We start from the raw sequence: 24,801 nt of genomic DNA on the forward strand, positions 1-24,801 counted from the left end.
AGGATGTTTCTAAGCATGATTTGCGGTGCATCTCAGCTGAGACTAATCAGAAGTCAACAAGTATTTTTCATGTAAGAATTGTGTGCAAAATTTGAAAATAACTGGTGAAGTAGTTTTCGGATGACGATGGACACAGATTTTCAAAACCTGCTTTCGAGAATAACGCGTTTAAAGTTTATTGTCTATAAAATAGATTTAGTTGTTTTACTATAAGAAAAGATTAAGAAAAAAAACGAAAGATTTTTCAAAAGTGTTAGACCCTACCCGCTCCATGAACGCGTTTGAAAGCTACTTTTAGGCTATTTGATAAGTTCACAATACTAATGGTGAACACTTTTTGTTACGCAGATATAACCGTATAAGTGACTTATTTGTTCGCATTCTGTTTTATCAGAGGGACAATGATGAAACTTAAATGTATTGTTGCTGATACTTTTGCTTTTGGGAATGTTACCGGCTAAACGACGTAAGCGTTGAAGTACGCTTTTATGAACTACTCGATCTGTTCGAATAACGAGAAAAAGACATTATCACTCAACTACGAGCATTGGGAAGATTTTTTTCATAGATATTTACAATGTTTCAATGCTCTTTGCGTAAAAATAAGTCCTAATAAATGCAATTACGTTGTTATTAGTCCTAATGAATGAACGATCCTATCAATTTAATTCTCATACTAATACTAATTTTTCTCTTTTCCATATCACATTTTAGAGTGCGGAAGATTCTCTTAGTACTGAAAATTTGGTAAGTATGAATAGTTTCATACAATCAAGTTTGTAACATTCACGCGAAGGCTTGATTCGACAATGAAACCAACTGGACTCTGCTTGTATTAATATTGGCCGACTACTGAGCCTCACTTCTCCTAATTTGCAATTTTCATTTTATTGTGCTTTTTATGGATTTCAACTCGCGGCAGAGCAGAATAATATTTCCAGCTATATGCCTACCAGCGTAATCTGCATATAGTTGTTTAATTAGCATTTCATAATGCAAATAAAGGACCGCGACGAACAAAAGCAGAACTAACAGCGGAACTTTTCGGTGAAATGGTGCAAAATTTACAGAACAACAGCTCCACATACAACAAGCTTCATCAGAAGCGAACGAAGCCTCCGCATGAATGCACCTTCGCAAAATGTTATTTTATCAATTGATTATGGTCCGTCCCGCTTTATTTCGTCCCCGTTGTAGGCTCAACATCCGAAGGCGAAAGAGTGGCTGATTGCAGCAGCTAACGCAAACTACCAGGAGCTGGCCAAACTCTCGACCGACTATCCGAATCTGGTCAAGTTGCAGGTGAGTTCACTTTTTCAATGCGCTTTTGCAAGCCAATTTATTTCACAAGACTCCCTATGTCCGAGCATCCGTCCACCAATGCCTACAAGCGGTGCATCATACCACACACGGTACCTAACGCCTCCCAATTGCTAAAACCGACCGGCCGAGTAGCATTGGTTAGCTTTGGATTTGGATGGTGCTAAAATTACTGGCACTGGTTAATTAATTAAAACGGTTTATTCAATACGATAGGCCTAGATCGGACGTATCCGACCGAGTATCAGAGACTGACCTCCAGTCACGTTCCACGGGTCGGCACTTTTCACTCTTCCTCTTTGAAATTTATTCGTTTGTTTTTCATAATATATGTGGCCAAAATTCATTCATAAATTTAAGTTTCGGTTTATTGTTTTATTGTTATTGCCTATCGATTTTGAAAGGTTGAAGCTCTCTCGCGCTATTACCACAAGTGCCAAGTTCCGAATGCAATTTCGGCAAACCCAGAACCGGACAGGCTGTAGATAATTTAGTCCCTCCAAACGACATGGCCCGGTACTGTGAGCCCGCTACCTCTATAGTAGTGCGCCAGTAAGGGGAGTTTTCATTTGTGCTGATGGCGCCCATTCTCCTTTCGTTTGATTACACAATTCTGGTCAAATTCAGTGGAAGCATGTTTGTTCATTTGCTGACGATTGAATCGACCATTACTGAAACGATAATTCACAAATTTCCACCATAAATCGTTGAACTCAATTAAACGGTTGTTTTTCGTAACACATGTCGAGCTCTGTGTTTGTCTAGTTGCTGACTCGTAAATTGTGCCATCGTGTTGTGCTGGAATTCTGTGCTGCGTCAGTATTATTACGAATCGGCGGTTGACAGCGAGTTTATTTTTTCATCTCGATATCTGTCAACACACGACGGATGGTTCGGAACCATTGTTGCATACTTCCGAAATCGGTGTTCTCTCCTGTATTTATATTTTTTTTTTTCATAAATACGTTTATTTCTTAAGGCAGTTTACATAAGTTTTTCTTCGCCGTAGCATCACTTTTACATAATATTCTTATCCTAATTTAATTCTAACATAGTCACAACGTTTTGCATTTATTAAAACATATTCTCTTATTACTTAAATATCATCTTAGGTAACTCGTCATTAATTATGAAATCTACTCGGAAATATTATTTGAACCAAACGATTAACTTCTATAAATTATAAAATAAGCTGTTATTTTCAGACATTTTGTTAATAATTTCATAAACTGTTTCGAGTTTGTTTGTATCATTACATTATTTTTATTCTAATTTAGCTATTGGTTGAACTCATGGACGCAGCTGGGATCAGAACTAAGTCTTGAAAGGGGCCTTTATTAAATTGAAACTCCAGTTTTCTTTATGAAATGATAAATAAGTTTCATGTATGAAAGGTCACGACAAGCAAGAATGTCTCGAACTGGGATATTGGATAGTCTACCTTGGGTACGCAAAGAATTTATTAGTTGAGATCTGACATCACGATACTCCACGCATGTCCAAACGACATGATCAATATCTCGATAACCTTCGCCACAAGCACAATGATTAGTCTCGGAGAGCCCAATTCGAAGGAGATGTGCATCTAACGTGTAGTGATTGGACATGAGTCTGGACATCACACGAATGAAATCTCTACTCACATCCAGTCCCCTGAACCATGCCTTTGTCGATATTTTCGGAATAATTGAGTGCATCCACCGACCCAGATCATCTTTATCCCAAGAAGCTTGCCAGCTGGCAAGTGTTCTTTGGCGAGACGAGCTATAGAATTCGTTGAAAGCAATTGGTCTCTCATAAATTTCACCCTCAATAGCACCACGTTTGGCTAAAATATCGGCTCTTTCATTGCCAGGAATGGAGCAATGAGCCGGGACCCAGACTATAGTGATTAGATAATTATTGTTCAATATGTCGTTCAGGCACTGTTTTATTTTGCCCAGGAAAAACGGTTCAGTCTTGCCAGTCATGTTTGAGCGAATGGCTTCAATTGCACTCAGACTATCTGTGAAGAGGAAATAATGGTTTGGAATTAATGTGACGATTACACTCAAACTATAATGAACTGCTGCTAGCTCTGCTATATAAACAGATGCAGGTTCTTGAAGCCTAAATGAGGCCGAAACATTATTGTTGAACATACCAAACCCTGTCGCTTCTTCAATTCGCGATCCGTCCGTGTAAAACATTTTCTCAGAGTCAATATGCCTGAACTTACTTGAAAATATTTTTGGGATTTCCGTCGAACGTAGATGATCCGGGATTCCACGCACTTCGCGCTGCATGGATGTATCGAAAAATAAAGTTGAGTCAGGGACATTTAGGAGGCTGACACGGATAGGAATATATCTTGAAGGGTTGATTTCCTGTGACATATGGTTAAAATATACTGTCATGAATTTTGTTTGAGATCGAAGCTCGACTAGTCGTTCGAAATTATTAATTACCATGGGATTCAGCACCTCACATCTTATTAGCAGGCGTGATGAAAGCTCCCAAAATCGATCTTTTAATGGAAGAACTCCCGCCAGAACTTCAAGACTCATTGTATGTGTCGAATGCATGCACCCTAAAGCAATTCGCAAACAACGATACTGAATTCGCTCCAGTTTGATAATATAAGAGTTTGCATCGGAACGAAAGCAAACGCATCCATATTCCATCACTGAAAGTATCGTTGTCTGATACAATTTTATTAGATTTCATCTTCCGGATGAGCACCCCACCAAGATCCTGTTATTGTTCGAAGAAAATTTACTCTTTGTTGGCATTTTGTTATCAGAAACCTAATGTGTCCTCCCCACGTGCATTTGGAATCGAACCACACCCCGAGGTATTTAAAAGTTAAAACCTGTTGGATCATTCTTCCCATCATATGGAGCTGAAGCTGCGCGGGATCATGCTTTCTTGAAAAGACGACTAACTCTGTTTTCTCCGCAGAGAATTCGATACCAAGATGAACAGCCCAATCGGACAAGTTATCTAAGGTATCTTGCAATGGTTTATGCAGATCAATATCTTTGGGTCCAGTAACTGAAACCACGCCATCATCTGCCAATTGTCTTAGTGTACATGGGGTTACTAGACAGCTGTCAATGTCATTTACGTAAAAATTATAGAGGAGCGGACTGAGGCATGAGCCTTGCGGGAGACCCATGTAACTATTTCTGAGTGTTGCCAAATCGCCATGTGAAAAATGCATGTGTTTCTCTGACAAAAGGTTGTGCAAATAATTATTTATAACCGCTGGGAGTCCATTTTGGTGAAGCTTGTCTGAAAGAACATCAATGGAAACTGAATCAAATGCTCCTTTAATGTCTAAAAATACAGATGCCATTTGTTGCTTTTGAGCGAAGGCAATTTGGATGTCAGACGAAAGTAATGCAAGGCAATCATTCGTCCCTTTATTTCTACGGAAGCCAAACTGAGTATCTGACAACAAACCGTTCGTCTCGACCCAAGTGTCGAGACGTCGTAGAATAATTTTTTCGAACAATTTTCTGATGCAGGACAACATCGCAATGGGTCTATATGAGTTGTGATTGGAAGCTGGTTTCCCCGGTTTTTGAATGGCGATAACTTTCACTTGTCTCCAGTCAGGTGGAACAATATTTTGCTCAAGAAACTTGTTGAACAATTCCAACAAACGTCTTTTTGCGAGGTTGGGCAGATTCTTCACCAAGTTGAATTTAATTCTGTCCAACCCTGGAGCGTTATTGTTACAAGACAAGAGTGCTATAGAAAATTCCATCATTGAAAATGGGTTATTAATAAAACCATTATTTGGAGGAGATTCCCGTATAATGCTCTGCGTAGGAACAGAATCTGGGCAAACTTTCCTAGCAAAGTCAAATATCCATCGGTTCGAGTATTCATCACTCTCATTGCCCACGTTACGATTCCTCATTCGTCTGGCCGTGTTCCAAAGAGTGCTCATTGAGGTATCTCTTGACAAACCTTCGACAAAATGTCTCCAATAGCTACATTTTTTGGCTCGAAGTATGCTCTTGTACTTGGTTTCTAAAACCATAAGTTTTTCAAAATTCTGAGGAGTTCCTCCTCCCCGTTTTAGAAACGTCTTGCAAGCATTTTGTTTTGCGAGTTTAGCCTCTGAGCACTCTTTGTCCCACCAGGGGTTGGGAGGCCTTCTGTTAGTCGTTGGCCCAGGAAAGCGTTTAGTTTGGGATTGTTCTGCTGCCTCCAGAATCGAACAAATGAGGAAGTCATATTCTTCAAGTGGAGGGAGCTCTTCCATTGAATTCAAAATACTAGAGATACTACTTTGGTATTTAATCCAAACGATATTTTTTGTCAAATCATATGGAATACTAGCGGAAGTAGCAATGCAATTGCTACTGCTAATTGAGATGATGATTGGTAAATGATCGCTACCGTGTAAATCAGGCAGTATTTTCCAGGTGCAATCTAGTCGAATTGATGTTGAGCAAAGAGATAGATCTAATGCACTTGGGCGTGCCGGAGGTCTTGGGATCCGTGTCATGCTACCCATATTTAATACCGTCATGCTAAAATTGTCACAAATGTTTTGTATTAAAAATGATCTGCTATCATTGTAAACGGAACCCCACATAATACCGTGCGAATTTAAATCCCCCAGAATCAATCGTGGTGCAGGAAGGGCTTCAACCATTTCATTAAGCTGTTGCTGTCCAACTTGTGCTTTTGGAGAAATATAAACCGAAGCTATGCAAATATCTTTGCCTTTAATGTTTATTTGGCAAGCAACAACTTCTATACTAGAAGTTGAAGGGATGTTTAATCTATAAAAGGAATAGCATTTCTTAATTCCCAAAAGCACTCCACCATACGGAGAGTCTCTATCGAGACGTATAATGTTAAAATCATTAAAATTTAAAGCTATGTTTGAAGTAAGCCATGTTTCGCATAAAGCAAATACATCACATTTTTGACTATGCAATAATATTTTAAATGAATCAAGTTTTGGCATGATGCTTCGACAATTCCACTGCAGGACAGTGATTGTATCATTTGCGACGGGTGATAAATTATCCATCAAAAGATACAAAACCTGAGACAATTGGCCATTGAGCTGATAACTGCTTCAAAAAGGTTCTAGCTATTGGAAGGAATGCCATTATGAGGGTCTTTAAGGGTTCAGATATATTGAATGCTGAGAAAATCCATTCAACAATTTCCGAAAACTTCAGTAATCCTGTTGGTGGCTGTGAAATGGAGCCCACTGGATTATTATCTTTTTCTGTACTAGATCCTGGATTGATTTGTGAATTTGACAAACCAGGAGGCACAGTCTTTGGTTTTGACTTTTTTTGTTTAACACGGGGATCTTTTTTTGAAGATGAAATTTTAGGTGTCTTTTTTGGTAATTTGGAGGAAGACTTCTTTCTCTTAACTGACCCTTGGGTAGTGATAAAAGAATTACCTTCACTATTTTCGTCAGAGTCAGAGTCCTCTGGTTCCTCTAGATTTGAAAACCCGTTTTCGGTTTCCAAAGGGGGGACATCAATGACCGTTTTAAGCATTTCTGCATATGTGCGCTTAGACCGTGCTTTTAAAGAAAGCTTAATTTTGTCTTTGTGCACTTTAAATGCAGTGCATACTGAAATATCATCATGAGGACTATTCCCACAGTAAATACATTTTTCAATTTCCTTGTTGCAATCATTATCTTTATGAGGCCCTTCACACTTAATACATTTTGGTTTATTACTACAGTAAGTAGCTGTGTGGCCGAATTTTTTGCAGTTCGTACAATTCATTACATTTGGAACAAAAAGCCGAACAGGGAGGCGAATTTTATCGACATAGACATGGGACGGCAACGCAGACCCGGCAAATGTCACTCGAAACGAGTCTGATGGGCGATAAACTTTTTTTTCCTCTTCATGAACTACTGAGTACAGTTGTTTGCACTCCAGTATTTTCACACCCTCAAGCATAGAGTTCTTGAAACGACCAACACCATGCTTGAGTAAATCATCTACCGAAAGACTCGCTTCGGTAACAACACCGTCAATTTCGACATCTTTGGAGGGTATGTAAACTTTATACTCTTTATTGAAATGTTCCGAAGAGACAATATCATTCGCGTGTTTCAAATTATTTACCACAACACGAATTTTATCGTTATTTACTTTTATGATCTTTTTGATTGAAGAGTATCGTGATGTCAAACCTTTATTAATTTGAAAAATGTTTAATGGCTTTGATATACGTCTAAAAAAGACTATCCAAGGCCCAGAAGAGCTCTCCTGATATTTTTTCGTTCGTGGGGGTATCGGATTCATGCTAGGATTTACGTCCATGGATTCATCCATTACATTAAAATTTTTAACTAAACTTTAAAATAAAATTTGAAACCAACACTACACAGTACTCAATCAAAAGGAAAAGAAAAAACTTCTATCTTGAAATTGTTGTCTATCTCCGTTGCACTGCCGTGTAGATCCTCGTTGCTCTAGATGTTCTTGTTGGATGTATCTGGACGTTGATACAATGCTGAAGCTCACTGTAGCGATAGAATATGATGTGATGCTACTGCTACCTGACATCCAGCACCACTCGAATTCCGATTTGCTTTCGTCTTCGCCAGCTGTAACCAGCGCAGGTCACCGGTGTATACCTGCGTGTTGTATGGCAGTGGAAAGACCGAGTTGTCTTGTCTCCTTCTTCCTAGTGCTCCGCACCGATATGCTTCTGCACCGAAGTGCCTTCGCACCGGTGTGCCTTTGCACTCTCCTGCTTCTATGTGCCTTTGCACTCTTCCTCTTCGATGTGCCTTTGCACTCTCCTGCTCAGCACTTGTGGCTGTATATTGCGGCCTGGGTAGAGTTTGGGAAACGCCCTTTGTTGTTTCCTTCACCAGCTTGGCCCAGCACTAGGGCTCTCTTATGCAGCACGACTATACGTTTTAACGGCTGCTGCCAACAGGTCTCTACCTGTAGTTCAACCGTTGTCGTATTTAACGCGTGTAAACCAACCAGCGTTATTAAACTGTACGCTTCTATACACAACCTTCTCGGTTGAACGGCTATTACTGAATGAGTATTTATATTTCTCTTCCGAAATAAATTTTCGCCATAACTCTAGAAGCCAAAATAAAAGATTTTCTGATTGCGCAAAAAGTGTGCATTCGAGAAAAAAATATACAAGTACAAATCAGATAATTTGATAAAATCAGTTCAAAATAATACATTCAACAAGTTTTCATATCCATTTGAAAAACTTCATGGAAAAACATATGCTTCTTACAGATGGACCACTAAGTAAGATTCTTTGAATAGCTAATACTATTAACTATCAAGCGAATCTATTAGAATAATAGTCAAAACGAAGGATTATTATTTTTCTAACAACGACGAGTTTCTAATTGTCTACAGATAGTAGAGCAATTCCAGGAATGAGTAGATGAAAAAGTGACAAAATCAGAATCAACCTTCTCCGATTTGGATGAAACTTTGCACATGGTTTCAGTATGGCAAACCATAAGTTTTGAACCGATTGAGAGGTCCATCCGACTCACGACTAAGTTTTTAAAAGGGCGTATGTATTTTGCATTTCACCAAAATTGCCTTTTTCAAATCGTTGTAGCCCGGAAACCGTTAATTGTACAAAAATGGCGTTCAGAAAGAAGTTGTAGGGAATCGGTTGGGCGCTCAAAAAAAAAATACACTGAACAAAATTTTTAATTTTTTTTCTCAATAATTACAAAATAATCCGAAAAAGTTAAACAAAAAAAAAGATTTTTTTTGCTCAATAATTTCAAAATGAACCAAAAAAAAAATTAAAAAAAAACAGGGTTTCGATTTTTTTGATAATTTTTATTTTAAAGCTCTTATTAAAACCTGCAGATTGATGGCTATCCCATCCGTGCCTTTTGAAAAATGAAGAAGTTACAGCTAAAACAAATTACAGATATATTCGAAATTTCAAGTTCTCGTTCAAAGATAATCGTTTAAACAGTAGAATATTATTCTACAGGTTAAAGGCAATAAATTTGTTCATGATATCCTTTCTTCTAAAAGTATCTGTTCTTGAGATACTTGGATGTTTAATTATAACACCATTTTTTATATTTCCGAAAGTCCGTACAACTTTTTGGCTTCGTTGACGATATTGATATTGTGACACGTAACCTTGAGAAGATGACGAAAACCTACATTGGACTGAAAACTGAAGCTAGGCGTATCGGACTGGCCATAAATGCGTCAAAAACAAAATACATATAGAGGCTCTAGAGAAGAAACACTACGCCTCCCACCACGAACATTGATAGACGGTAAGGATATCGAGGTGGTTGACGAGTTCGTGTATTTGGGCTCACTGGTGACCGCCGATAATGACACCAGCAGAGAAATTCATAGGCGTATTTTGGCAGGGAATCGAGCGTACTTTGGACTCAGAAAAACCCTCCGATCGAGAAAAGAACGCCACCGCACGAAATTGACCATCTAAAAAACGCTCATTAGACCGGTTGTTCTCTATGGTCACGAGACCTGGACTATGTTGGCAGAGGACCAACGCGCCCTCAGTGTTTTCGAAAGAAAGGTACTGAGGACCATCTATGGCAGAGTGCAGATGGAAGACGGAACGTGGAGACGGCGTATGAATTACGAATTGCAACAGCAGCTAGGAGAACCACCCATCGTACGGAAGCTAAAATCGGACGTCTACGATGGGCTGGGCATGTCATAAGGATGTCGGACGACAGCCCAGTGAAAATGGTTCTTGAATCTAATCCGACTGGTACAAGAAGAAGAGGAGCGCAGCGAGCAAGTTGGATCGATCAAGTGGAGGGTGATCTCAGAAGCATCCGTGCCTTGAGTGGCTGGCGACGAGCAGCCATGGACCGAGTTATGTGTAGACGTATGCTTTATACAGCGAAGAACACCCCAGGCCTATAACTGTTAGGTAAGGTAAGTACTACGTGCGCCGTCATTCGAATACAGTCTTGTGACGATTGTGGTTTCTGAAATCGGAACGAAAGAATGGTATTTCTGTGTGCCTGGAATCATTTTGGTATCCTTATAAACACTACTATACTCGGTCATAGCCCGTTCATATTCTCTGCAGAGTATCTCAACAACAGCTACTTTTAGAAGAAAGGATATCATGAACAAATTTATTGCCTTCAACCTGTAGAATAATATTCTACTGTTTAAATGATTATCTTTCAACGAGAACTTGAAATTTCGAATATATCTGTAAATTGTTTTAGCTGTAACTTCTTCATTTTTCAAAAGGCACGGATGAGATAGCCATCAATCTGTAGGTTTTAATAAGAGCTTTAAAAAAAAATTTTTGAAAAAAAATCGAAACCCTGATTTTTTTAATTAAGGTTTTTGGTTCATTTTGAAATTATTGAGAAAAAAAATCATTTTTTTTTCAGTGTATATTTTTGATTCCCTACAACTTCTTCATGGACGCCATTTTTGTACGATGAACGGTTTCCGAATTACAATAAGACCCGTAAACTGTTTTAGCTGTAACTTCTTCATTTTTCAAAAGGCACGGATGAGATAGCCATCAATCTGTAGTTTTAATAACAGCTTTAAAATAAAAATTATCAAAAAGAAAATTAAAACCATGCTTTTTTTATTTAACTTTTTCGGATTATTTTGTAATTATTGAGAAAAAAAAAATCAAAACTAATTTTCAAAGTTTTTTTTGTTTTTAGATTGCCTAATCGATTCCCTACAACTTCTTCCTGAGCGCCATTTTTGTACAATTAACGGTTTCCGAGTTACAACGATTTGAAAAAGACAATTTTGGTGAAATGCAAAAATACATACGCCCTTTTTAAAAATCAGTCGTGAGTCGGATGGACCTCTCCATCGGTTCAAAACTTATGGTTTGCCATACTGAAGCCATGTGCAAAGTTTCATCCAAATCGGAGAAGGTCGAGTCTGATGATCTGCTAAGCATTTCTGGAATTGCTAAGCAAATCTGTTACCGCAAAGACAAACCGAGGAAATTCTACTACCCTGCATATGAAAACACACGAAGAAATAACCCAATTGATTAGAAGAACCAAGCATGCTTCGCTGTACTTGGTCACCACGGCATTCATTTGCAGTCCTATATCTACGAAAACAAATTCAACAGAACACACACACTGATCACAAGTATATTTTTCCTCTTTCTACTTTGGCGCCAACACTGATTTGAGATTTTGACTAAAACACAAATCGTTACTAAAGCACTGATTAATCGAAGGCGAAACGTAAGCATAAAAAATTAGACATGTGCGCTTAGCACAACGCGGTACCCATGTATTACCACCACGGCACTTACTTGGAATGAAAAAAAATCTCAAATAAAATAAGTCAAGTTCTGGCAAGCAGTCTGCAGTATGTGAATGTAGTATGCAGAATGTGCAAAAGAAATACATTTAAATTGTCGAACATTGGTAGACTGTTTTGCCTTTCTCTATAGAAAGCTAATTTTATCCACACATTTTTTCAGAAAGTAACCAATGATCAAGTTCAAATGTATTAACTGTCGGCTAAGCGTTAATGTCCGCTTTTGTAAACTAACCGAAATAATCTGAATGAATTTTCGTTAGAAATTATCTTAATGATAAAAGTATGTTATAATGGGACTGTTTGAATGACAAGATAAAGGCATAATCACTACACTAGGTGGATTAAAAAGAGATTTTCATTAAACAGTAAACAAGTTTTCGACAATATCTCCATGTGACTATTTGCTGATCAAGTGATTTATATGGAATCTTTGTATCCTGGTCGAACGTTACGTAACACGTAGTTGTTGTTGTTGTATCTAGCAAATTCAATTACTTCACACTTGAATGTAGATTACATCATTCATTTTGTCCAGTTGCAAAAGCAAAGTTTCAAATTCTAGTACCGAAGGTCTAAAAGAAACCCGTTTGAAGTTAACAAAAACGGTACTTTTTTTGGTGCTGGTGACCCCTTTGGTTCGATGCGTTTACTGCTTTCAAAATTGGCTCTCTATAGTGTTCATTCATTCTGTCGTCTCGCCCGTTAGCGAATTATTTTGTTGACAGTCTTTGTTTTTTTGGTTTAATTGATTGATGTTTTAAACAACTGGTATTTTTCTGCGCGTATTTTTGAATATGCAGCATTCGTCTTGGTTCGCTATCATAAACTTGAGAACCAACGCATCGAAGCTACTCAACATAAATTTATCTGGTTTGTTCTTCGTAGTCTTCCTTGGACGGATCCCTACACTGGGGAACGGGTATAGCGTGATGGGTAAGTCGATGCCTTTCAAGCTGCCCACCTGGGTTCGATTCCCAACCCCGCACATAGGGTCAGAAAACTTTTCTGGCCCGAAGAGGTGACCACAATGTTAAAACCTCTATAATCGAAACAAAAAAACTCAGGATCCCTACACGCTACCCAGCTATCGTGAATGCTGTAAACCTACTGATCTCAACATGTCATACTTTCTAACGCAATTTTTGTGGCGCATTTGCTACAATCTCGAACTGATTGCACCGAATTGTTCCAAAAACTGAATATTCACTATAGTAATCTTCGATCTAATTCATTTCTGAGAATTCAATATTCTCGCATTAATTACGGTTTCAACGAACCTTTTTATAGTATGTGTTATCTATTTAATCGATGTGCTCACCGATTCGATTTTTGCCTGTCTCGCAACGCTGTAAAATATTTATTTCTAAACTCTCTTTCTTGTATATTTTTGTCTATGAGAATATATCCTAAATTATGATATTACGGTTATGGTTTTCTGTTGGAATAGAAATTGAGGAGATTCATGCTTGCTGAAGAGTGAAAGACTACGAGAGTTTAGCTCCATTGGACTTTTTCCTGCTGCTAAATAAATAATGTTTTCAAGAACAGAATATAATTCATCAGTTTTTATCCTATCCTAAAATATTTAACTACTATATAATAGAAACTGAGTTTTTAGTTTATATTTCAATATGTATGTTTATCTTAGTTTTACTACATCAACACTGCCTTCAATTTACAATTATATTGTATAAAAATATTGGCTTCTAAATATACTATGGGCCAGATAAAAATTATAGTAAAAATGTAGCAAAATCGGAAGTCAATAATGACTCTCTTGATTGCTCCCATCTGTTTTACCATGTGCGCCCATAATCCAGCTAATTTCAATTCGAAAAATTTCAACCAATTACGTTCGTAAATTGAGAGGCGAAACTCTTGACAGCTAGCAAGCGGTGAGGAAAGCAACGACGACGATGAATGACTGGTAACTCTTCTTTTGTCTTTTATTGACGTTGCTGCCCACTTGTGCCGTGCCGCGCTGATCCATTCCATCTGGGTGGCACCGTCGGCTGCCGAGATTGACGCCGCCAGTTGACGAAATCTTTCACCACTAACAACCCGACCACGTCCTGTCAAAAACGAAGCACCGGCAGCAACGAAATGACGACAGACTGCCATCGACGGCCATTATTTTGATGGGTTAAAACGACAACCCGACCGAGACTTGGATGACGATGGTAGCAACGACATCAACGATGACGATGACGACAACGACTACGACATCGATGGTGATGACAAAACAAACAAAAGCCCATTCAAACCGAAAATTTATTCTTATCGTATTTTTCTGATTTTTATCCGAAACTGAAAAATGTATGTTGAAAAAAATGCATAAAAATAAAAAAATTGGTTTCTCAACTAAAACTAGCTAATGATGCTAACTTCAAAGCTCCGTACTAATGTTAATTAATCTGTGACTATTTTATAAATTCCAATTGAATATGATAATCTTATCATTCGTAATATGAATACTTTTTAAGAAACATAGGATCTAATCAATGAAATTGTGCGATTGAACTAAATTCATTGACTATATTACAAACTCTAGATCGATTTGTCTTGCAAACAATTGTCGTGCTTATTTTTATCACCCGAAACAAATTTATCAGTTTCTAGCAAGTCACATTATCCTGACAAAACGCCACCAGGATTTCCCGACGGCATGCACATCAATCGGCTAAAAGATTGTCCCAAAGATCAGTATATTTGTCCACAAAGTAATAATCGTTTAATATAATTGATGTAAGTTTTATCTCGCTGTGGTTATATCGAGACGAAGTTCGGTCTTTTTATCTGCTTTTTGTGCACAGCAGAAGACAGGAACCGTGCCATACCAACCGTCCGCCTAATGGACACCGCCAAAGCGAACACACCATTCAGCTGAGACTGGGTGCGTTTTAACTCTTTCTCTCGCTGCACCAGCACGTCATCAGTGTCACACAAATTGAACCGTAAATATTCCCTCTGCTACTCAACATCCTGCACATCCCACGAGTTTCATCAGTCGTCGGTGGGATGACGATTGCTTGGGTTCTTTCGGGCCGCCGTTTTCGCCTCATCACCACCGGAATAATGATGCGCGCGAGTTCCACACGTCAAAACAACGTGGCCTCTTCGGCAGTGGCCAATTCCCGAGTGCGAGTGAAGTGTCATGCGGTTTCCATATCGTAAATTAGATCTGTACCGCATATCTCACTCTGCCACCGCATCGTCCGTACCAGGAGTCGCATAACTTGAGAATGTGTGAGTACCTTTTCGGAAGCGGTAGAAGAAAAATTCATGACGCGCTCGCATTATTTAATGCCGCCATCTAGGCTAATGAGGGAAGTGAAAGAGGCTTAGAATGGTTTCCGAAGAGAATTTGTAGTAAAAGGAGGATGAAACTAGTTGACTGTTGCAATGGTTCTCAAAAAAATCTGTTTCAATCCAACTGTTGACGTAATGTTTCAATTCTCATATGTTCACATAAAGCAACTGTGGCACTGTTCAAGTATTCTCGCTCGGTTCATGAAGGGAAAAAAATGAATATTCTATAATGATTAGTGTAAACAGATAAACCCCTTTGAAAGGTGCTCAGTCTCAGTCTTAATTTTTTTTCTTAATTTTTCCTAAAAACATGCTAGCAATAACTTAACTTTTCTCGGAAATGATTGAATCGATTTTCTCAAGGTTAGATTTAAATAAAAGGTCTTAAAATACCATCCCAAATTGTTACCGTCGAGGCACAGAGCTCATATGGATAAATTAACTTAATTATTGTTATTGGTTAAATGTATATTGATATTAAAAATTGTAAAAAAATATATATATAGTTTAAGCTAGGATAAAATAAAATATAAATGTCACTGTATAGACACACCAATAAATGTTAAAATTCTAGTACGTAATATATCAACATCACACACTATACACTATACACTATATCCTCTACTGACGCTGCTACCAAAAGAGAATATTGTTGTCGCGATAGATAGTACAAGGAAGGAAAGGAGAAGAAAAAAGGAATAGAGGTAGAGCTACTGGGTCGATAGAAGTCGAAAGGTCTTTCCGTTTTAAGATTTCTACTGAGAAACACGTCTAAGTATAAAAGTAAAAGTAGAGCCTCGAAATAGGCAAAGTGAGCAAACCGAATTGCCATAAAAATTGGATTACGGTTCAAAAGCGTCGAATCAGGTATGGACGAGAAACATATTTCCGTTTAAAGGCGACTTTTAGCAAAGTGATATCTTTTATGATAAAAATAGGACCCGTCATATTTGATAGCTCGATAACTCGTCTGTTAAGGAGCAAACCAAGCGAATATTAAGCCTGTAGGATACCGAGACGACCCGAGAACAACCACGTGTTGGTCGGAGGACCTAGATTGGTCGTGGTTCCAGTTCACCATGTCAAACTAACCGCCAATCCATGATACTTGGGGCGGTCAAATCTCTTCGAGAGTAGGCCTCCCGCCAGTCGTTCGGATCATCACCCCACCGGCTGAGAATTGGAACGGAAACCCCCTAGACTGAGAACACTCAACCTGTAAGGCGGAGATAACCTCTCCTTGAACAGCAACACGATCCCCCGGACATCATCACTATCAGCGTGAGCACATTCATCAAAAAGCACGACATTTGCTTCCAGATCGGAGTAAGCAGCATCAGTGTCACCTGCCGGCCGGCCAACCTTACACCATACACGAATCAGATATGTACACACGAGGTAAAATAAATCTGTCTAATAAAGAAAATCTGTGTTTTTGAACATTTTGATCAGCTGATCCTTGTGAAAGCCGACTCTGAGAGCGAGAGCGCTACCCATAGCCTAGCTAGTCGCCGTAAAAGAGGTTATTGTAGAACCCACCCTCATTAGATCTCCGTGGCTGTGACCAGAGATCGAGGTTTATCACGAGTCATCCCTCCGATGGCAGAGTAACAAAATTCCAGAATTTTTCTTCGATATGACTTTCGGCTCCGGAATTTCAGGATGATTAGTACCATGTAAAGAGCTGAAATTACCATGGAAACTGTTCATAATTTATTCTAGTTAGTAGATCTTGTTGGCAGATGCCCAAATGATCGCACTTCAGTTATGCCGGTCTCCGGTTTCCGGTTCCAGAAGTACCGGAAATAGCAGAACAAAACTCTAAAATGAAACCTAAATTTCTTAGAGACGATAGAGCCGATTTTAAAAAATTTAGATTCAAATGAAAGATTTTGTAGTACTTCAAGTACAAAACCGGAGACTGATTTTGTCAAAGTCAGCTCGTTTAGTAAGCAACTAACAAGAATTGGAGTTTCCAAGCGATTTTAAGTTGATTGCAGTTGAGTTGATTTTAAACGATGGTTTGAGATTTTGAACAAGCGTCACTGGTAGTCGGATCACAACAGAGACTACAAACTCTGTCGTTAGAACCTAAAATCGGCCCAGCCATCTATGAGCTATTTTCGTAACATATGGAGCCGAAAACAGTAAACCGGTATAGCCGACGTCAGATCAGTTCAAGCTAACTGGGTCTGAAAAACTACAAGAATTTTTATACGAATTTTGAGGGAACCCGATCAACAAGGGATAACAAAATTGTATCTGGGGTTGTTTCGTTTTTTCTATCTAAATTAGTCATAATCTTGGCCTCGTTAATAGTTAAAATAACAAAAATTATAACTCAATTTAACCTAGGTGATAACAAATTTGTTACAAACCTTAATATGTGAATATCAATATTATATCTAAATTAGTTACAAATTTAGTACGACTTTTCAGTTGTTATTATCCATTTTTTGTGGAAATATAGATTTCGCGAAGTAAGATGAAATTGCATACCTTTAGGCGATTTGATTTGCAATAACAAAACATGATTAACTGTTCATGTTTCATGCGACTAATTTCGAACCGGGAAGTTTTGAGTTGCCAACATACGCTACGATTGCATCGGGGCATATAACTGTAAGTCCATATGGCTACAAAAATAATCTATCGCTCTCCACCTCTTTCGTCGTTTCCTACCAACCGGCAAAGGAATGGCAAAGGGGCTATTTTACTTGAACGGAAATGATTAAATTCAGTGAAACAAAACTACCTTATAAAATCTGAAGTAATTAACTAATGAATGATAGTTTTTCAGTTTTTTCTTCTTTGTACCAAGAGGGCCGACTTTCAATTCGAATCGGCTCGCTTGTTCAATTTAAGTAGTGAATTGTCTGTACGTGTATGTTTGTCGATTGGCGGGTATATTTGATTAAAATGTGCACTTAATTTTCTCGGAGATGGCTGAATTTAAATTAGAATAAAAATTCGTTTGAAAGTCAGTGAAAAATCAGAAGTGTATGTAACATCGATTCGAATAGCAAGTTTTTATGATTGATGATCAACCAATTGCCTATTCGTCACATTAGTTTGCGATATTCGCAGCCAGATAATGTTCAAAAACCATCAATATTGAACTTTCATTCCGGTTTGATTGTTTGATATCTACCTAGATGGACTCACAGAAAAATGATTCAAATGGAAAGTCTCATAATGCGGGTCGGTTGCTTTAAACTCTACATTGCAAATTTCGAATCCCAGCTGATGGTTTCGGATTGGAAGTAATCAAAATACTACGAAATGCGACTATCATAAATTTATCAGATATGGATAGATTGAACTTTTCAAATCGAAGGTATTATGGTGCAATAAATCGTTTTTGTCTGATTCATTAATGTAAAAATGTTCATGCAATGATATAGATGACAACGGGCAAAATTCGATATCTTCAATTCGTAGATCTTATTAATTGATGACCTAACCAACTCATTTCGATTTTACTGATTTTTGATCCAAAAATTGTGAAAGTGATTCGATATTACTTTAGTTTGCGTTAGGCCATGATGATATCATCAGCGCCACCAGTGAACATTTTTTAATGTAATATTAACAAAGTATAATGTACAGCAAAAACTAAACATGAATCGATACGAATTTTTTAAGATTTTTTTCTCTATTTTCAGTACATCCGGGGTCCGTTAAGGGGCGGGTAGGGTCTAACACTTTTGAAAAATCATTTATTATTTTCTTTCTATTTTCTGATAGTAAAACATTTCAAGAATATTCTGTGAAATTTTGAAGCCTATCGGAACAAAACTAAGAAAGTTAGGGGCCTTTATCTTTGCCGATCTCATACTACGAAGAAATAAGAGCTGCGCACACAGGCCCAAGATTTCTGCTTCGATTGACTTAAAAACTTAACAAAACATTCTCGAAATGTTTCATTATAAAAGAATACAAAAGAAAAAATATGATTTTGTGAAAATGTTAGACCCTACGGGCTCTCTTGAGTAATAATTTGTTTCCATTGATTTTATAGACAAAAAACTTTGAACGCGTTTTTCTCGAAAGCAGGTTTTGAAAGTCCGTGTCCGTGTCGTCATTCAAAAACTACTGAACCAATTTTTTTCAAATTCAAACCCTTTCTACATATGAAAACCCAGACCCCAACGTTTTCCTTTTCCTTGTTTGTTGCTTTGGGGAGGTTTTACAGCTACAAAATGGCGAATTTTTTCGTGAAAAATCGTAGTGTCCACTTTGAACAACCGCCAAAAATTCAAAAAAATAAACAGAAACGTTGGGATCTAGAAAAACATCTAGTCTATCTATGCTGCTTTGATTTGTTGACTTCTGATTAGTCTGCGCTGAGATACAGTGTACACCGCAAATCATGATTTTTATGAAGCGTTCTCAAAAATACCTCTTCACCGACTTATTTCTCAATATTTTTCCACGAAAAATTCACAAAATGTTGTTCGAATGATGCTTTTTATTATGCAAAAAAATTGAATTTATTTTGTTGCACGATAACTCTAAAAAAATCTCAAAAATGATGATATTTTTCATCATTTAGACCCCCCCCCCTTAAACTAAAGTACCTATTTTCAATCTGCAACTAAATGACCTATAAATCGAGAAAGTATTGAGCTGAGTTTAGATTTTGTTTTTGAGCCCAGTTTAGATTTTGTTTTCCGTTTACTGCAGCGACACTTTTGAAGACGTTTTGAAATTTTTAACACTTATCACTCTGTGTTTTCGGAAACAAAAATCGGCCACCGATAAAATTGAACAATTTGAGCATTCACTTTACTCCAAGCTTGTGAAAATCATCTTTTAGGAAACATTGCGGATTCAATGAACTGAGTCGAATGCTATATCACTATTTGCAATATTTATTAGTCGAGTTTTAAAGCTTTTGCCTTACCTTTCTTTGTTCATGAGAGAAAAAGCGCAAAATCACCTTGAAAAATATTTATTTTCAATTTAAAATTAATATTTAAATTAAAACATTGCACAATTTAAGTAGGAATTACTTAGGAACGTTCTCAAATTTAAAATTTAGGCTGTCATTGCAAAATCAAATACCAAATCATTGTTTTCAAAAGCATCTTCAGGTATGTGAAATTGGAAAAAATGTTTGTTACTGCTCTTTATTGAAGCATAGCATTTTTCGGGTTGAAAGTCAAAACCATGATCCACAAAAGTGTTTGAACGCTTTTTTTTCGATTCTCTAGTATAGTTTTACCTGAAATATAACGGCCCTTTATATAATATCTGGACTTGCTATAATCTTAATAAAATCTGAGTGTTTGCTTCTGATTTGGAATCATATTTAAAACATGATGAGATATAAATATTAAGCTCATATATAATTTTTATAGAATCCTGTTGTGCTCTGTTGATTGGGAATCGCTTCTTTTGACATTCTTACTTATAAAATAAATCAGTATATTTGTATAATGCCTTACTTCGAACCTAATGAAAACTGATTGTGGATTTAATTTGAAATACATATTAGTTTTCGTAGTTGCAGAAGTTAACAAAACATTCATTGATGTCATGCACAATAATTTCAAAGTCAGCTCTTATAAAGTTGAGATTTATAATTTTATGACACTGTATTTTTTGGACTATTAACGATAAATGCCTCGCCGAAAGCCAACACTCATTCATTTAGGAAGCCAGCATCAGTGACGCATTATTAGCAGCTTAATGAGCGAGAAACTTAGAAAAAAGGGGAAACCCCTTGTACCCATCTTTAGAAAAACGTGACGATGAAAAATTAGTTTACCACTATTATAAACGCAGAATAGGCCCAGGGAAAAATTCAAAATCGCTTCAGTGTATTTTTCCTGAGATTATTAGTCGGAACATAAAATTTTACTTACCAAAATGTGAGCTATTTCGAACGTTCACTCACAGAAAGAGTTGACTGATGATGACAGTTTTCCAACTGAGAAACGTCGAACCTAGCTAAACGGACAATATTTCTTCTGGTGTGATTGTTTGGGGATTCTTCTGGCATTTTTATTGTCTTAGAGTGATGTTTGGTATTATTTATTATCTATATAACCGCTCTTAGTTTCACATGTATGCATATTCATGTATGTGGGAAGGGTGAGGAAAGGAATGCTATAGATTTTATTTATTGCCTGAAACTTGACGGCATCGAAGTGTTGCTGCTTCTACGGCTCCGGCCACGGCATGTCGAAATGCTGCAAAAGAATGCGACTTTTCAGTTGGTGATACTCGTAAAAAATAATAGCTTTGATTTACCATTTTGCTCCAAGAATGCCAATCCTGCAGCGGTCGATCCGGCTGGGCTTGTTACGTCATCTTTCAGCTGTCCTGGGTGCCGGTCAGATTCTCGCACCAGTTTTCCAGATCCCAGCACCGTTTGTGATGCCAACCGATATGCCAGATCTCTTGGTAAACCCATTCTTACTCCCCCGTCTGCAAGTGCTTCTATCAACACAAATATGTAGGCCGGCCCGCTACCCGAAAGTGCAGTGATTGGATCCATTAGATATTCAGTTACTTCTTCGCAAGTGCCGATTGCTTCGAACAGCGACTGGGTTAGAGTACAATCGTCGACAGTTGCGGTTTTACCACGGACATATACTGAAGCCCCGCTTCGAACTAAAGCAGGGGTGTTTGGCATTACTCTGATGACACGTGCTTTTGGGGAAAGAGACTGTGCAAAAATTAAATTGTTATATTTCTAACAAATGTCTCTAATGTGAATGTGTCACCTTCTCCAGTTCAGCGAGCGTAACACCCATTGCAATCGAGATGAATAATTTCCCTTCACTATCAGGACGCACATTTTCGAGGACGGTTGAAACGACGGATGGTTTGACGGAGACGAAAATGACTTCAGATTTCTTCACTACGGGAAGGTTCTCCACAAAGGTTTCTGCCCCAAACGATTTGAAAGCTTTGATGTTTGGTTCATCGGATGGATGAAAGCTAGCGACTACATTTTCACCTTTCGTCAAACCTGTAATGATATAAACTATACGTTTATTCCATCGTCGAAATAAGAAATTAAACTGATAAACTCATAAACACGTCAAAAACGTCTCGTTGTAAACGTTATGTTTCTAAAGTAGCGTATTTTGTTCAATAGATTCTCGTTAGAGAGCACAGCATTTAAAATACTAATCAATGATGATTCGATCTGTTTATAAACAAGGTGATGATATGCCTCTTGCACCATAATACAAATAGGTTGGAAATCAGCTGAATTCTAATCAAGGTACACTTTGGTACAACCTATTCGAAACATTCAATACAAGATGTAAGTTTGCTCACAGTATTAAAAACTCTGTTCTTAAAAAAATGCAATCTGTTCTTGCGAAAGTATCATACACTTATTGTGGCAATAGTCAACAGTATAAAAATCAAGATACCGGCACGGCTCTTTATTTCCTTGAACACACGTTTAAACAGGTCGATTCAAACCGTTGGTATTCAGTATTTCAGTTTTATTTTTATGAAATAGGAATAGACAAATATTACAATATATCAACGAAAACTGCGATTTTAATATCCAATATCTACCAGCAGAAATGAAACCATTTGCCATGGCCTGTGCCATTTTTCCTCCGCCGAGGAATCCAATTCTAAGTAACTTGCTCATTTGTTTCACAATTACGTGCTTCAATTAACCAGTTTCAATCCGAATGATTCACGTGTATCACAGACGTTATGAACTTTGTTACTGAATTGTGCCCGATCGGTCAGTAATTTACTCTGAACGTGACTTGAAATGGTTCAGGGCGAAGCTGGGGTAAACCGTTCATATTGATAAGAGATCTATCACTTTCTTAGATTATATGAAAAATTTATCAAAAATTACACCAATTGAGCAAAAATAGTTTTATTCGCTATTATCGTTTATTAGTCATTTCATCGCAAGCCTATATATTCGTATCCCAAAACTCACACTCTAATGAGTTATCGTTTGAACTCAATTACCCTGCCGATTGATTGCATTCAATCCATTCTGGATTGAAGTTTATTAATAACTTGTACACATTGCCAAGGTACTGATAACGCTCAATACTGATAATGCTTGGAAATATTCCATGTTTCTAGTGGATGGTTAGTATGAGAGTGTTATTTGTAAAAGAGACAAAAAAACTCTCAGTATTCTATTCATTTAAGAGAGTTATAGTACACTGAGCACGGACATCATACGTTGATGGGACTCGTTAAGGACAAATACCTTATGGAATAACCGTACCCATGTTCACCTCAACTCCTCTATTCACCTCTGTTGATGGGATTATGGAATCACTGTTCATTGCATTGGTTCAAAAGATATGATGAAGATGCATTTCGCTATTAAGAAAACTTTCCGTTCAGCAGGCAATAAAAAGTTTATAACAAAAAGCAATTTTAGTTACAAATTCTGGTTTGGTCTCATTAGTAGATGAAATAGCAGAAATTTTTAACAAATATCAAAAATATATACTATTTTGAATGTAATAATCTGCTGATTGGGATTTTTGCTATATACCAGGTCATCTCGTCAAGATTTTCTCAAAAATTAATAATGATTTTCACAAACATAGAGGTAGGGAAAGTGAGGGTAGGATGAATCTCTAGAGAAATATTACTATATTTCAACTAAAGAAAAGATTTTATACAATGTCTTATTTTGCAAAATAAAAAAAAAACATTTCCGTATAGCAACACACATGATTGTGAACGCCGTTACATCTTACATTACGCGAAGGCACATGTATCTGAACATACATGGGGCACCTACTTCAACTACTGGTGAAACTGATTTTTGCAATCCAAAAACCCCTAAATGTTCAAGAGACGTTACCTTTTTTATATTGTTCTGTTTATTCTCATTTGTATCTAAACAGAATTTCGAAAAATGAATGACTGGCACACAAGTTCATTGCACTATTATCCGAAACGGGAAATTAGCGTGACAAAAATATTTTCACTATCAAATATTAGTTTTTTGTAGTTGGTGTCTTCACAAAAGTTGTTTGTAATCAAATGGCGCTCCTTTTGATGAAAAATGTTATTAAGGTGGTCCTCATTTAGATTAAAATCTGAAATCTAACTTTCCTTATTGAACTCAAAAATGATTTTGTTGTACAATAAAATTGTAGGAAATTTTATTTTGAGCAACTTTGCCGAGAAAAGCACCTCTTTAGCTTTTCATTTGATCGAGTTACATCAATTTTCCCGAGTAAAAGTAGGGTGGCTCCTGAAAAATCACATTCTTTGTTCTAGTTTTTTTGTGAAACGTTTTTCGAAAAAAATTTCTTCAGAAGAGTTGTTGTACTAATTATTGCGCATAGTTTTGTTTAACCAAGCATTTTCATATGAGCTACCAGTAAAAAGTTATGATTATTTTTTCATCAAAAACTAGTCAAGCTTCAAATATCAATATTCATCAGATGCCAGATCGATGAAAATATATCCTATGAGGTTCCTTAAAGGTCATAATACAAATAAAAATTTAAGGGAAAATTGGAAGGGTGTTATTTTTTTAACTTATTTAAATTTGTTTTAAAAATGCCTTCAAAAATCTCAAAAACATTGCATAACTCTTAAACGCGTTAACGTATCAACATACTTTCTTCAGCAAAATCATAGTATCAAATTAGTTCTACAAGTGTTCCATACATTGTCCATTCGAGAAATGAGACACACAAAAACTACAGCCGAAAATAGATTTGTTGTAAATTAAAGCACTTCCTGAAACCCAAGAAAATCATTAGTTTGTTAAAATGAGTAGAATGTATTTATTCGAACCAAAATTCCATTGACAGGACCAGTGTCATAGGCGTCTCGGCACGACATGGATAAAAATATTCGCATTTTACTAACTTGCACCAGCTTGTTGGAATGGTTG

The 24,801-nt window shown here is 37.2% G+C and overlaps 2 protein-coding genes across 2 annotated transcripts in view; one reads left to right on the forward strand and one right to left on the reverse strand.

The window, feature by feature from the left end:
• LOC131434068 (uncharacterized) overlaps nt 1–24,801 on the forward strand; it is a 225,664-nt gene that overhangs the window by 47,186 nt on the left and 153,677 nt on the right. Inside the window, exons 3-4 of the mRNA XM_058600718.1 lie at nt 715–747; nt 1,198–1,302. Of these exons, the coding sequence (XP_058456701.1) occupies nt 715–747; nt 1,198–1,302 (138 nt within the window). The remainder of the gene's footprint in view (nt 1–714; nt 748–1,197; nt 1,303–24,801) is intronic.
• LOC131438357 (pyrroline-5-carboxylate reductase 2) lies at nt 20,957–22,783 on the reverse strand. The gene is made up of 4 exons (XM_058608352.1): nt 22,479–22,783; nt 21,668–21,915; nt 21,192–21,609; nt 20,957–21,130 (listed from the first exon to the last, which is right to left on the reverse strand). Exons 1-4 carry the CDS (start codon nt 22,555–22,557, stop codon nt 21,057–21,059), a joined length of 819 nt encoding a protein of 272 aa, XP_058464335.1. The 5' UTR covers nt 22,558–22,783; the 3' UTR covers nt 20,957–21,056.

This window comes from Malaya genurostris, chromosome 3 (genome assembly GCF_030247185.1).
Source record: "Malaya genurostris strain Urasoe2022 chromosome 3, Malgen_1.1, whole genome shotgun sequence".
Classification (NCBI taxonomy): domain Eukaryota; kingdom Metazoa; phylum Arthropoda; class Insecta; order Diptera; family Culicidae; genus Malaya; species Malaya genurostris.